The 16453-nt window shown below is 33.7% G+C and overlaps 1 protein-coding gene and 1 long non-coding RNA gene across 2 annotated transcripts in view; one reads left to right on the forward strand and one right to left on the reverse strand.

The window, feature by feature from the left end:
- CtsK1 (C1 family peptidase 26-29-p) overlaps positions 1-16453 on the forward strand; it is a 95172-nt gene that overhangs the window by 77531 nt on the left and 1188 nt on the right. Inside the window, exons 9-10 of the mRNA XM_075354466.1 lie at positions 1098-1229; positions 13928-14117. Coding sequence (XP_075210581.1) covers positions 1098-1229; positions 13928-14117 — 322 coding nt within the window. The remainder of the gene's footprint in view (positions 1-1097; positions 1230-13927; positions 14118-16453) is intronic.
- LOC142317944 (uncharacterized) overlaps positions 1-16453 on the reverse strand; it is a 36322-nt gene that overhangs the window by 14279 nt on the left and 5590 nt on the right. Inside the window, exons 2-3 of the long non-coding RNA XR_012754775.1 lie at positions 13357-13416; positions 2632-2809 (exon numbers count right to left, since the gene is read on the reverse strand). This is a non-coding gene — a long non-coding RNA (uncharacterized LOC142317944). The remainder of the gene's footprint in view (positions 1-2631; positions 2810-13356; positions 13417-16453) is intronic.

The following is a 16453-nucleotide window of genomic DNA, read 5'->3' on the forward strand; positions in this document are numbered from 1 at the left end:
AAATGTTTTTCTATATCATCGCTGTAACAATGTCATCACTAAAGTTTCATAACACTGCAGAAATTCATGCAATGCAGCAAAATGTTTTTTTCTTGTGTGATGTTTAACACCCATCTGGAATAGGTTTTTTTATAACCCAATCTTTCAGTCAAAACTTCATAAATGAAATCGTGAAACATTGACAATTGTCACGTTGAATCATCGGTTTTCTCAAATTTTTTCATCAACTTTTTCAATCGAAACCATCTGTTATCATCGATGGCCAGCTGCTATGTTCTTCATAATGAACATTCATTCTCATCCTTCTTGACATGAACGGCACCACTGTCATACTTTAGTATCACTCATAGATGAATGAGGATGATATGTATGAGTGTAAATGAAGTGTAGTCTTGTACATTCTCAGTTCGACCATTCCTGAGGTATGTGGTTAATTGAAACCCAACCACCAAAGAATACCGGTATCCACAATCTAGTATTCAAATCTCTGTAAAAATAACTGGCTTTACTAGTACTTGAACGCTGGAACTCTCGACTTCCAAATCAGCTGATTTGGGAAGACGCGTTAACCACTAGCCCAACCCGGTGGGTTGATCACTCCTCATACTAGTCATACTTGGCAGGATCACAAATTGTATCATCATTATAAATAGATGAGTATAAACAACTGATATCAAAATGACTAGGCTGCTGTCGCTAACAACTGACTATCAATTGACATAATTGACCCTATGCAAACCCATCACTTTACACCCCATATATCCAGCAAATTCAAACCAGACCATAATTTTAAAAAAATTCTTTGCATTACATACATTTTAATAAATGATTTTTTTTTTTTGCTTGGTGATATCGCCACATAAGCTTGAAGCTTGTGCATGGGATATGGAAATCTAGTGTATAAAAAATGTGCCTATTTCATAGTTCAATTTATTATTTAAGTAGAAGACACTAACAATCCAAAGAGAAAAATTATTAGACCATTTATTGAGGTACTACTATGTAGTTTTATATTTTTATTCTACATGTTTAGTTCTAATAATTCTTATTGCTCTTCTATGAAAATATTGTTAATTATGTTTATTTTTATTCTGCAGGCTCTAATTGATTGTAGTTGGGGATTTGGAAATAATGGTTGTGATGGAGGTGAAGATTTTAGATCTTATGAGTGGATCATGAAGCACGGTGGTCTTCCTAGTGAATCAGATTATGGTCCATATCTGGGACAGGTGAGAATTTTTTTTTGATATAGATTTTCAACAAAGTTTAAGATTATCATTGAAGTTAAAAATTAAAATTTTTTATGTTGGGTTTATGGATAAATAGCGTGTATCCCTAGAGAACACGTCCCCAGGTGGCAGATAGGGGTTGCCCACCAGTCATCATGTAAGAGGTGGCTAGAAGAAAATAAAATACCACTCATAGACCACACAGGCCAGAGAAGGACACTTCGTATCAAACACTGTGTTCTGGCTTCTTTGACATATTCGGAGTAGAAGCTGTAGGCATGCTATGCATTCAGGCTGGAATGGACAGAAGAATCAGCAGCAGAATAATCTCTAGATCAGCAGCAGCAACCTAGCCTTTGTGTAAGGTTACAGTCTTGGTGTCAGGTGGCAACCAGCTTTAAAATGCAAAGCCAAATAAATTCTCTATCCCCCAGAAGTGACGGTCAGAGTTCCCAAATGAAGTATGCGATATATACTAGGGTGTCCCCCCCTTATGTGACGTATCTAGACGCAATGCTATTAATATGTGTATAGCAACATAGAACATTATTTCGCAAACTGGACACAGTCAAAAATTGTCTGAGATCTTATATAGGCACAGTATAAACATGCTGCATCCAAGAAATTAAATGGAAAGGTGCTAGCTAAATCCAGGGACATTGGTTATGACTACCAACTTGTGTACAATGGCTCATCAACATCAAGAAATGGCATGGGTATAATTCTTGATAAGCATCTCAAACAGCGAGTTATTAAAATAAATAGAATAAATTACAGAATAACGTACCTAAAACTAGCATTAGATAATCAATCTCCCGTTAACATTATTTCTATATATGTGCACCAGACAGGTTGCGATAAGGAGGAGAGGGAGTCTTTTTAGGAGGACTTACATGATGTACTTTTGGGCATACATAACATGAAAGAACAGTAATTGCGGGAGATCTAAATGGACATGTTGATCAAAAGGGCCCCAAGGACACACATATCCATGGGAACTTTGGATGCAGCACCCCAAACAATCAGGGGAAGGATATTTTAAAATTTGCTGTTAATCATGAATGCCAATAATCAACACCTTTTTCCAGAAAAACACCTAATCACTTTCAGGAGTGGAAAAGCTCAGTCTCAGATAGACTTTTTCTTGTGCGACTCTTCAATGCACACGTTCAAGGATTGTAAAGTCATCCATGAGTGCCTCTGGCCAGCCAACGTCGAGTCTTTGGTGATGGCAACAAGCTGTTGCCATCACCAAAGACTTGGCCAACAAGACTCCGATCACCCAACTAGAAAATGCAGAAACAGATAAAGAAATATTCAAAATAACCAAACAACATTTCAAACAAACACAGGATTTCAAGCAAAATAAATATATCAATGATGCTTCAGGAAACTTACTAACATCGTATGATGAAATTAACAACAGATGGCAAGAGTATTTCCAACATTTTCTGAGTGAGGAGTTCCCACAAGAGCGACCCGTACTACTCCCTTACGTACTTGGCATCTGAAGTGTGAATGTCTATCTGTGGTATGAAGAATGGTAAAGCTGCCAGTCCAGATGAAATCCCAGCAGAACTCTGGAAGAAAACAGGTGCAGCTGGATTTATGTGGCTGACAAAACTTTTTGATCTCATTCTTACATCTGGGAAGATGCCAGATATGTAGATACTTAGTAACATGATACTATTTTATAAGAACAAGGGAAATATTGCTGAATGTGAGAACTATAGAACCATTAAATTAAACTCACACACCTTGAAATTATGGGAAAGGTCATTATTGGTAGGCTAAATAAACTCTCCACCATAACCACAAACCAGTGCAGTTTTACTACCAGTGTGGGCACCACGGATACCATAAACTGCATAAGAATACTGATGGACAAATATACAAATATAAAGTCTTGAAAAAAGATCTCCACCTTATTTTCATTGACTTGGAAAAGGCTTTCAACCGAATACAAGCTCATATGACAAGAATTAAGAGCCCAACTGATACCAGAGCAATACATCAGTATCATACAAGCCATGTATAATAATGTAACAGCACAAGTAGTGTCACCAGTGGGTACAAGCAATAGTCAAGGTGGGGGTCCACCAAGGATCTGCTCTGAGCCCCTTGCTTTTCAACATTGTCATGGACTACATCACAAAAGATCTCCAAAAACTGACTCCATGGACACTTTTATATGATGTACATTTAATGAAGGAATTGTTGCTGGAAATCCAAAACAACCTCAACAGATGGCGTAAGGCTTTGGAAAGCAGTGGCCTACAGGTTAGTTGTAAAATGACTGAATATGTACATTGCAGTTTCTCTGGTGACAGCATTACTCAAGCAGTACCTACTATCAAAGGAACTCCCTCAAATAAAGTAGAGGAATTCAATTCAAGTACCTTAAATCCATAGTCAACGTCAGGGCAAACATGGAAAGAGATTTAAAAAATAGAATCAAGGCAGGCTGGTTTAAAGTGGAGGTCGCTGTCTGGGTTTCTCTGTGATGCAGAAATAACTATTAGAACTAAAGGCACCATGTATAAGCGAGCCATTAGACTGGCAATGCTACATAGATCCAAGTGTTGGGGGATAAGGAAATGTGAAGAGCAAATAATGCATGTCACGGAGATGGAAATGGTGTGATGGCAGGTGGTGTTACAAGACTAGACAAAGTCAAAACAAGTACACCCAAGGGACCTTTAAAGAACTGAAATACAGCAAAAAATGCAAGAAAGCCGTTTACACTGGCTTGGACATGTCATGCGTAAAAGTGAAGATCATATGGACCGATAGGTTTTAGCGATAAAGGAAGGCAAAAGGGGCAGAGTCCACCCACTGACTACCTAGATGCAAACCATCCATAATGATATGCTGACAATGGGCTTAACACCAGAAATGAGACAAAACCACCAAGAATGGTGTAAAAGTATCAGGAGGCTGACCCCAAACAGGCAACATGCCAGGGGATTGATTGAGTTTATGAATAAATGTGTATAAATATAGTAGAATTTAACCAAATAACAGAGGCTGTATCATATGTTAAAATTAATTAGAATCTTTTCCTTATTTTATTCACAAAACTAAGCAAAATATAAATTTATTACTAATTGTAAATTTATCAGATTAAACATATATTAATTTATTACGTCTGATCCAGTCATGCCAAAAGTATATTGTTTCCAAGTATAGATAAACCAGATATCAAAAAAGACCAGTTATTTCTGAGATACATCCTCCAACTTAATTAATGTTCAGTTTTATGTGTAATAGTTTCAAAATAATGACAAAATCATACTCTTTGCCCAAATCATCATTGTTTGTTTATGTGTTTCATATTAGCTGCCATAACCAGACAGTTATAGTTAAAAATGGTTCTTTAATGTTGTGTAAAAATATAAAAGTAAATTCTGGATTAATTAAAACCACTATGGTTTTGTAGTTCAGCTCTATTACTTGCACAAAAAATGAGTTGAAATTGCTATTATTATTCTTTTCTTTATCCAACTCCAAGTTGGGTAAGGCCTCTCAAGAACAACCTCAATTTTTCTCTATCCATCCATACTTCCTCTAACAACACCACAACAGCTTCTTTTACCTTATCCATCCATCATTTTTGTGGTGTTCCTCTCTACTGCTTCCCATGCTGCAGTTCTACACACTCTGTTTGCCACCTCCATTCTCATTACATATTCAAAACACCTCAATCTTATTTCTTTCAGCCCTTTCAGAATGTTACCCATCCCAACAATTGATCTAACTACTTCATTCCTCAATCTATCCTTCCTTGTATTTTCAATCATACTGCACGTGAATTTCATCTCTACAGGCTCAATTCTTGATTACTCCTACTTTTCAACATGCATGTGTTTGCTCCTTATGTTAGGATCGATTCATATGTTTTGAGCATCACTTCTTTACATTTCTTGGAGACATCTTTGTTCCATATCAAGCTCCTCTCACTTGGGAAAACTCACTAGCTTGTCTTTCCTACTCACTTCTAAGTCCAATCTTCCATTCTCCTCTATCTCTCACTCCCCAAATACACAAAACTCTTGACTACTTTAAGCTTTTTTCCATCCACTTCATTAATGCCTCTTTCCACTTTCTTCCCTCAATTCATAACCATAGTCTTAACATTTCTTCTTACTTAACCTCATTCTCCTCTTTTTTCAATTTCCGTGTTTCATTCATTTATTTGTTCTTGAACTTTCTGTTCCTTTTCTCCTGTTCCACAATATCATCTTCAAACAGCCTCTCTTTCTCCTTCTTTCCCCTTTCTCTCAGCACTTTCTTTACCTTCTTGTGAATTTCATCTATGACTACTATAAGTAGAAGCGGTAACAGTACACTCCTTTGTCAGGCCAGTTTTAGTGTTGAACCACTCAGATGTAACCACTCTTGTTCTCACTCTTCCCCAATACTCACTATACATTGCCAGCTCTATTAGCCCTTCTGAAACCCCTTTACTTTGAAATGATTCCCTGACTACTGATCTTGGGACACTGTCATACAGTATCCCAAGATCAGTAGTCATACACCTTTTTGATATTTATAAATGTCATGACCAAATCCTTTTCATATTCCCAACACTTCTCCATTCTTTGCCTCATTGCAAACATCAAATCCATAGTTAATTGATCCTATCTGAAACCTTACTCTTCCTCTGCTAATTGTTTTTTTTAGTTTCCATCTTATTCTTTATTCCAAAATTCTTTGCCTTCTTTCTTGAACAGTGCTGTAAATTTCTCCTTTACAGCAATCACCCAGTACTCTTTTTTTTTATTTCATACTGCTTTAAATACTCAGTAATGCTAGTGCACTGTTAGGTCACCACCTGCTCTTATAATCTCTACAGCAGCTTTCCCCAATTCCATCCCCATTGCAGCTCTCTTAACTTCAGCCATCGATATACCTCCTTCCTTCAACCCCCTTCCCTCCTGATCAATTCTTCATTGTGTTATCCATTGGGCTACCCAATCAAAACTCAGAAATTCATCAAAATATTCTCTCCAACCATCTCTAATATCCTCCTTCACCCTTACTTCCCCATTCTGGTTTTTCATCAACAATGTAATCTCATTTTCATTTTGCCTTTTCTTCACCAGGCCATACATTTTTTCTTGCTACAACCAATATATTCTTCCATCTCATTTTACTTCATCACCTCCTCCTTTCCTTCTCTACCCTCTTTCAGTTCCTCTTCCATTCTAGAAACCTATCTAGGGGATAGAAATTTATCCTCTTCCATTCATTCTAGAAACAGCCTTTTCTTTTCCCTTATTGCTCCCTTAATTTTGTCATTCCACCAACTTGTCTTCTTAACTCTCTTCTTTCCCCTTGGTCTACCACACTGTTTGGTAACACATTTTACTGTAAGTATCTTTAAACTGTTTCACTCTTCTACTTCTCCTACCTCACTCCTTGGAATTATATCTTTACATTTTCCTTAAACTTACCCATTTCTTTCACATCCCTCACTTTCCATGCTTTTAATCTCTTCACTCCACATTCCATCACCCTCACAAACCCTGTTATCATTTTACTATCACTAATCTCATTGTCAACACCAAATGCTTCTCCCAGAGCAGAATCTACATCCATTAATTACCTCCTTGATCCTTTCTCTATCAAGAAATATTCAATTAACAAATTATACCTCTGATCACCCCCCCCCCCATACCTTGTTATTTTCTTTTAGTTTTTCTTTCTGAACCATGTATTTTCTACAAATTCATTCCTTCAACAGAAGTCAAGTACTTACTCATTCCTTTTCCATAACCATATGAACCAACTAACTCCTCCATTCCTATCCTCTTCTTACCAATCTGTCTATTCATATCTCCTGTGACGCACACCTTATTCTTTCTTATTAGATCTTCCACAACCTCCAAAGATTTTTCTTATCCTTTTCATTGTTTCCCTGTTGAGGGTCATAGACTTGGATAAATTCTCTTACCTGTACATAAGCTTAATTTAATTATGCTGTCATTGATATAGTCCACATCTTCCAATCTGTTATACCAGTCTCTATTTAGGATAATTCGTACCCCATTTTTACACTCTTTACCTCCACTTCACAGCAACATCCGTAGCCTCTTCTTACTTCCTTATTCCTCTTCCCGTGCCATTTTGTGTCACTCAGTTCTAGGATATCCAAACCTTTAGCAATCACTGTTCTATTACTTCCTCCAACTTTCTCAGTCAATGTCCCCACATTCACTATTCCAAGTTGAAGAGCTTTCAGGAAAGCTCTTCACCTTTCATGTGCTGTTCCCACCTTTCATTTCTCCTAGTAACCTACTTCTCATGTCCAAGTGCTATCGTTGCCTCAGGGGAACGCCCTGACCCTGGTTGCTTCCTAATCAAATTTTCCATTGTAGGCTATTATTACGATGAGGTCACCTTGTTTCAGCCATTTTTAAACTACTGGCAGCTATTTTCCTGTGTGTTACCATTTCACAGCCTTCTGCAACTGCATATGAAGGATGAGTCGGCTTATTTATTGGTGGGTGGAACTTGCCATATCACAAAACTCTTCTAGTTGTGATATTATTTAGGTGCACTCTCACTCTCTCTCTCTCTCTCTCTCTCTCTCTCTCTCTCTCGATAATACCCCACCACACCTAAGGCCTTGCTGCTGCCTACCTGTGACTGTGACAGGTAGGCAGCAGCAAGGCCCTTAGGTAATCAGCCCTTCTCCTCTCATGATATGTTTCAGGTACTAGCTTTACTATTCTAAACTGTAATGCAAACATAACATTTCAAAGACACTTCTTCAAGTCTTAACTCTATTTTTTGTTTATTTCTATCAAACAAAGTGTTTCTGAAAAACTCTTTGTCATTTGCAAAATGTTTACCATTTTTTCACCTTCCTCTAATACCAGTCTCTTCATTTTCTTCTAGTGCATTTTTTATTTTATTTTCAACATGTTAAGTAAACAAAGTGTGAGATTGGCAGCACTTATGCCTTATTCCTACTTTTGTATCAAATTACTAAATTCATGAACTCTTTATTTTCATACATTGCATGATTCAGTTACAACTCTTAAATAAATATTTTATCTTACTAAATTTACTTTTCAGGTTTTTTATTTTTCCAAAACTTTAACGTGTTTGACAGCTCAGATGGTTTTTTCACATCTACAAAACATCATATAATTATTCTTTTACCCCTTCCTACATACTTTTAACCGATAGTTCTTATTAGCCCAGCCAGATACCTTGTGACTATACCCTTACCGAATCTTATCCCATTTACTTATTGTGACCATTTGCTCGTTTTTTTTATTTGGCTTTTTAATTTGTTTTTTTTTAATTTGGCTTTTATTTACAATTAGCAGAAAATCTTTATTTATTGCAAAAGTATAAAGTAATTGTCCTGTGAAGCAGAAGAAATAATATTTAAAGGTTGTCCACAGGGTAGTGTTTTAGGATCCCTACTGTGGGTTGTTGAATTCAATTCTTTGATGCAGTTGAGTTTACAAAGTAAATTTAGCATCATCATGTGTGCAGTTGATGGGCTTTTGCTGGTTAAAGGAAATTCAAGGAATGAGATTGAATTCAGGGCAGTCTGGGCTTGCAAGATATTCCATTTGAGGAGTTTGCAACATAAGAAGGTGTTTAGCCCAGAGAAAACAATGATAATGTTGCTCAAGGGCAGACTAGCTGTTACACAATGACCTGTGATGTGTATCAATGGCAGGTCATCAAATTAGGTAGGTTCCACGCAGAAATATATAGGTATTATTATCCTTCATGAAAGTCTTCGATTCAAGGAGCACTTTCAATATGCTCCCCAAAAGTCTTGTTTTGCTTTCTTCAATGTTTGGAGAGCAGTTCCTCTGATTGAGGGCTTAATTACAGAACCATGCGCGTTCTATAAAAGGAAGTATGCAAAGCTGTAATGCTGTATGCTACACCTGTCTGGGCTCATCGAATGAGGTACAACTGTTATAGGAATATTTTTTTGAGCCCAGCATATCCTATTTTTTTTATCTGTGATTGGTGCCTATAGGACTCTCTCTCGAAGATGATCCTGTTACTTCTGGTATTAAGCCCATTGATATTCTTGTGACTGAGCATCAGTTATATTATGATGCTAAGAAGGTAGGCCAACTTACCTCTGGACACAAAAGAAATAGATGACCAGGGTTTCTATTTATGAAGAACAGGTGGACTGAATCTCCCAATGGCTGTTACACTCATGGAATTTTTCCTGATGTGAGAAGTATGCAGGTAGTAAGGTGGATTTCCCCCAGTCGGCATATTACACAGTTTCTTTATGGACATTGTGCTTTTCAAGATAGGTTGGCCAGATGTAATTTGAATAATTCAGGCTTGTGTCTGAATATGTCTGCCCCGAGTATGAGGTTGAACATACCAAACTAGCTAGAGAGCTTGCAAGAATCAATTGTGGTTTTGATCTACAAATTAATTAGAAAACTGAAAGGGAATGGAACATAATTGCTGATTTCCTTAGATTCTTAGCCCTGCAGAGGATGGCTGAGGGTGTCTGATGCTGTTACAGATGTATAGGTAGCATAGCAACTCGGGTGGCTAGGGACCTGCCTTAGTGCTTACTTTGCAAAGATAGGTGTTTTGGTATGAAGGCTCAGTTAGCTTAGACATTTGCTGTTAGGATGAGATGGATGTGTGGAGAACTCTGTGATGGGGCTGCAGTGTGGGAGGGAATAGGCATTGATCTTGCTCCCAAAAGTGGACCAGAGCAGAGAAAAATAGGGTATGTTTTCATTAAAGGCTTATTAAATTTATGAATCTTTTTCTTGATTTATAAGTAAATCAAGAGGACTTTGAGTGAATTGAATTATAGGATAAAATTGTCGTTGTGATCAACACATGTTTTTTTGGTATGAGGATAGTATTTTTGGTGTTTAAAAACAGTCCAGTAATGATCTGAGGGCATAGTCTAATTGAAGTTAGGTATAGAAAGGGTTTTTGTGTTAAACCGTCAGTGTTAGGGTAGGGGATCGTGCATCCACAAATCTGTTAATTTGATAGTTGAGGGTTGGTAGGTGGGTCATGGTTGGAAGAGGCCACATGAAGGCAATAGTAATTGTGTAAATATACTGATGGAGATGTCTGCCAAGGCATTTGCATCAGTAGCATCCTGACAGAGGCCAAACAGATGACTGAGTTATTAAGTTTAGAAAGTCTTAAAGATCTCCAGTAAATTCCATCAGGGTTATGAACAGAGGGGATGGTGTGGTGACCAGGATCATCACGAGGCAGGTGCTTCCCCTACAGGATTCAGGAGGTCCTGTGATGTTGACAACTTAATTCACTGTGTTTTTTTTTTTTGGAGGGGTAGTGGAATTATGGTTGTTTTAAGAAAGTCTTCTAGTCTCACCCTACTGATATACATCACACATTATACAATTTTACTGTCTTTTGTAATTCGTCTTATTTAAGACAGCCACTTGCATTGGCAGCTCATATTTTCCAAAACCTTTTACATTCTTCATATGTTTTATTGCTTGTATATCTTCTTATTTTAAAATTGCTTCTCCTGTTTCATTTTCTTCCATTTCATCCAGATCTTCAGCACGTAGATTTTTTGGTTTCTTTTTTGAGTGGTATTTTTCTCCATAGAATCTTTCTTCCATTAAACATTCTTGTTTTATATGTTACTATTAATCACCGCTATTTTTTATTTTTTTTCATAGCCTGAACTCTTCTTTCACTTACCCCATACAGTCTACATTCAAATGCAATTAATTCTTACTGTTCCTTTTTTTAATCATATGTCTGAAGCATTCATTTGTAAATTAGTTTCTCTTCTTTTTTCATTATTAAATTTTTTACAGATTTTTTTTTCATTGTAATTGTTCCTGAACTTTTCTGTCTCCCATTTTCCCAGTCTTCTTTCTGGAAAAAACCAGAATGATAACTTAAACCATTTTTTTTTTTTTTTTCTTCCCTAAGTCAGTTGTTTCTTACAAGTTTCATTAATTTATCTTCTTCCTACTTTTAATTTCCTTCAGTATTATTTTTAATGCTGCTTCAGGCATACATGAAGTTCATTGACAATAGTTCTTGTCTTTTGATGAAAGCTGTGTCTTTGTCACATTTTTGAAACTTTTAATGTATAGTTAATAACACCTGTTTTTATTTTCATCAGTGTTTTCCACGTTTAGATCCTTCTTGTGTAATTTTTATACAAATTGTAATGAAAATTTTATTATACTCAGAAAACTTAATAAGCCCTTCCTGCTTTCATTCTTTGTGCCCATTCTGTACTTTCCTTATGTTCTGGCTTGTAGAAAATAGGCAAAAAATTACTTATTTAAGCTTACTCAGAAAAAAACCAAATTCTATCAGCTCAAGTAGGCTAATAAATTCTGTTAACATTGATACTGTTCTGAAAATCATGTTTGATAGATAACCATCATTATCAAAATGAATTATTAACAAAAGTTTGATCTACGAAATTACATTGATACAGTGTATAACATCATTATTTGCTAATGTTTAACCCTGAAAAGGTAGAAAGAGCACTGTTTTTAAATATCACATTATGGCTTATAAAATCATTTATTTCCTATATTTTAGGTACTGTGATATTTTATTGATTGATGTAACTGCAGTCCAAATCAATCTTAAAAAATCTTTGAATTATTCTACCAGGTATATTTTCGAACTGCACAGGATGAATACAGGTCTTCCCACTTCATGGGAAGAGCTTTAATTCTTAAAAATAGAGGATTTGAGGCATTATACTATCCACTTGCTTTTACTTATTTGTAGTGCACCCTGGCCTTTCCCAATATTCAACTGACAAATGTGAGTTTACCTCAGACATTAGGGAGGAACACAGTTCCCCAGTTTGAAGATTTTAAGAGGTTGGTTGGGATTGGGATCATGATGAATTTTTTCAGGTGAGGTTTGTGAAGGCATTTTATAAACATTTAAAGTTTTTTTTCATATATTCTATTTTCATTCATTTTTACAACTTCTCAAAGAAAAGTATGGTATTACTTTAAGTCGCATGGTGGGATTGGGGTGTGAAATTGAATTTTCTTTATGTTTTAAGGTGTGAGGATTACAAAAATACCATTAATGTATAAAATTTTGTGGCTCAAAAATTTCCAAAACTACACATTCAGTTTCATTGAAATTCAGATATGCTGTAGTAGTGTATCTGAAGTTGTGCATGTGAGAATTTGATGAAGATTGGATGAGTTATTATTCAGTTATGATCAATTTAAAGTCAATAACAGATCTAACAATTGTATTGGTGTATTTTTCTTGTAGACTTATGAAGTGAGTCACACTGGTGAGTAGTTTAAACTTTATGCTTGTGTGTAGAGTCAAGTCATTATTTTTAATTATTTCAATTTACATTATAATAATTTAATTTTCTTATAAACAAAAAATATATTTTAATATTAAATAAATTAAAAACTTATACTTTTTCAGTTTTCTCATTTAATTTATGTTTTGTATATTTCTTGTGCAAAATTTATATGTAGTAATTATGAAAAAAATTATATGCGTAATAAAGTAATGAAAAGTAAATACTTTGCCCAGAACTGCAGAAAATTTTTTTTTATTCTTATGTATAAGATACACATACTCAACTGCAAATGTGTATATAAGTATAAGTTAATTTATTCATGACTGCATTGTGTTTTTTTATTCAATTTTATTGATTTTCTATTTATTATTTAATTTATAAATAAATAACATAATACACAAATGCTTTGGAGTATTTCATACATGTAACCTGTCCAGCTTAAAGATCCTATCAATAACCTAGCTTCTGCTGATGTTGCTCTCAAGATCATTGGAACATACAAGCCCCATATCAGAAAAAAAAAATTAGTAATAGCTGCAAAGTGGTAAGTTTTTAAATTGTATTTTTATAATAATAGTATCTCCGACTTTATTGCTATTTTAAAGAAAAGAATGTATTAATTTTATTCTCTGCTTATATTGAATAAAAGATAAAAGTGAATATAAAATTGAAATTATTTAAAGCATATTTATAACTGAAATGAAAAATATATAATTATAATTAATTCAGTTTAAATTTATAACATTCATTTCCAAGAAATACATTTTACAAAGAATGGACATTACAAAGTAAGTAATAAAAATTAACACTTACCAATGTTTTTAGTGCTTATATTCTGTCCAATTACATGTAAACTTTCTTTCATTGTAGGTCCTGAAAATATTAACTATGAATTAAAAATTGATTCAGAACAAGTTAATTATGTACAGATACTATAAACTTAATTAATCTGGTCACTAATCATACTCTATGCATTTAATGCTTGCACTATGTGTACATTATATTAAGTGTAATGATTTATTGAAATTTATTTTTTTAATAATAGCTCTAGTCCAAACTGCACTTTATCCTTCAAACACTTTTTTTTCATAGCTTCTCCTTGGTGTTTCTTGTAAATTATCTGTTTATAAGAAGATGCCTCTTACTCCCTGCAATTATGTCTCATACTTCATTTTCTGTACTTTAGTTGTTCATTTTTTATTGTTTTATAGTAGCAGATAATGAATACTGTAGTGTGATTAAAATGGAAGCTTATGAAGGTGAACCTTACATCTGATCAATAACAGACTTTCAATTATGTTTTTACTATTTTCTAAAATAATTAAATTCAGCCTTATTTATTTAAAATAAATAAATATATATACATATTTAAATCTGTTTACAGGATGGTTATTGTCACATCAAGAATTTGACAATGGCTGCAAAGATTACTGGTTTTGTTAACGTAACAACAAATAATGAAATCGCTCTTAAGACTTCTCTTGTTAAACATGGTCCTATCTCAATTGCTATTGATGCCTCACAGAAGTCACTTTCATTTTATTCAAATGGAATATACTATGAGCCGTTATGCCGTAAGTATCTTTCTTACAAATCTTTTGTTATTGATTTTTTTAAATTATTTTTTCAAAGTATAAAATTATAACAATGTCTTTTTAATAGATGATGAACTTTCATTTATTCCAAAAGAATTTTTTGCAATGTTATTAACAGTAGTTTACAATTACACTACTAATATATGTATGAACCCACCGGGTTGGTCTAGTGGTGAACACATCTTCCCAAATCAGCTGATTTGGAAGTTGAGAGTTCCAGCGTTCAAGTCCTAGTAAAGCCAGTTATTTTTACACAGATTTGAATACTAGATCATGGATACCAGTGTTCTTTGGTGGTTGGGTTTCAATTAACCACACATCTTAGGAATGGTCGAACTGAGAATGTACAAGACTACACTTCATTTACACTCATATACATATCATCCTCATTCATCCTCTAAAGTATTATCTGAATAATAGTTACCGGAGGCTAAACAGGGAAAAGAAAAAAATATATATGTACGATTTGAATTTTCTAAACTGGCAATCAATATGACCATTAGTGATTAAATATCACTAGTTTGCAATTAAATAAAATTTGTCCATGTGAAAACTTCATCCAGAACTTTTTAAATGTGATTTTTCATTGGTTACTAACATATTAAGGTGATATGCATTTTTTCTTACTTCACATCCTTTTATTTTTCATTATGTTATTCCATAATATAAAAAAATCAGGTTGTAAGGGGATACAATTTATCATCCTGACCAGCAGCCAGTAATCATTGCTTTTGTTGTCAGATTTTGGTTCTATGTGTTTATCAGTGAAGTAGAGTTTAATGGCACAAGTAATTGTTGTTATTTGATTGAAATATATTAGAAGATATGAATAGGTACATATAATGTAAAAGTACTTCAAATATCTATGTTAGAATATTTTTAAATTTAAATTTTGATAGTAAAGTGAAATAGAAGGGAAAAGGAAATAGAAAAATAGAAGGGAAAGTGAAATAGAAAGGGAAAGTTATAAAAATATATTATTCAGGAATTAAGAAAGGAAGAATTGGTGTAGAAACCATTAAAAACAAAACAAAAATAATAAACATTTTACTAATAATGAAGCATAATTGCAATCAAGATAGAACTGAACGTGCTTTTAATTCAAGAGCGTATGCCAAATAGTCAATGTGTGAATGAAGCACATGTGAATGTAATGTATAAGCAGATTATTTTCTCCAAAATAATACTTTCTGGAAGAAAAGAGTGAAAATTATTGTAATAAAATATTAGAAGATTGGAATGCCATTGCAGGGGAAGGAAGAAAAGATTATTGGAAAAAAAGTTATTGGAAAAATATAGAATGTGTACAAAAAATGAAAGGGGAGGCTTATTCAGGGATTGTAAGAGAGATAAAAAGTCAGTAACAAATTTTTATTATAAAAGAACTATAAAAGAAGACTGCACTCATGGAATCACTAGGAGATGAAAACAAAATTAGATTGACTCTAATTTTTTAAGATTTACATATCAAATAAAAAGACAAGGAATGCCAGGGTTAATAGTAATCATATTTCTATAACATAAAATAGAACTACATTTAACATGTAGTTTTGAAGAAGGTTAAAAGAACAAAGAATATAAATAAATGGAATATAAATAATAGCAGACAAAAGAGTTAGAGTAGAAAGGGAGAGTTATTTTATTTATCTTTTTCCAGGATTTATGTTAACCAAACATGAATAATATTTTAAATGTAAGTAATGCAAAGACTATACAATAAAACAGTGCAGATTATATATTTAGGTAGCACATTTTACACATAGTTAGATAGTGTTTAGTAGATTGCATTGTTTTTTTTTTTATTCTGGACGAAAACACTTTGACATTGAAAATGAAAGTTTATAACTAACAAATCGTTTAATTAAAAAAACAAAAAACACCAGATATTATGTCATAAGATGGTAAGAAAAAATTTGTTTGCCTTCATAAAACTTATTTGAAGTGTGTTTATATTGTAAACACACTTCAACATGGATGTGAAAGATTGCTACTAAAAAAAAGAAAAAAGAGCTTGGATGTATTAACTAGCTTTATTTTTTTTATATAGACATAAGTTTGTAGTATTACATATACATATATCTTTTTAAAATTAATTTCATGGATTATCATTCAACAGTAACCATAGCTGTTAGAATTGATGAAGTTGAAATATAAAAAGTAAAAGTAAACAAGAATTTTCTGTAAACAAGAATTTGCATTTAGAAACAAATTGGAAAGATATAGCAAGGAAAAAGGTTAGATATATATATTTTTATAGCTGCTTATCTAAAGTTGCAGAATATTTTAAGTCATAAGAAATCTTCTATATTATAGTA

This window comes from Lycorma delicatula, chromosome 1 (genome assembly GCF_047948215.1).
Source record: "Lycorma delicatula isolate Av1 chromosome 1, ASM4794821v1, whole genome shotgun sequence".
In the NCBI taxonomy this organism is placed as follows: domain Eukaryota; kingdom Metazoa; phylum Arthropoda; class Insecta; order Hemiptera; family Fulgoridae; genus Lycorma; species Lycorma delicatula.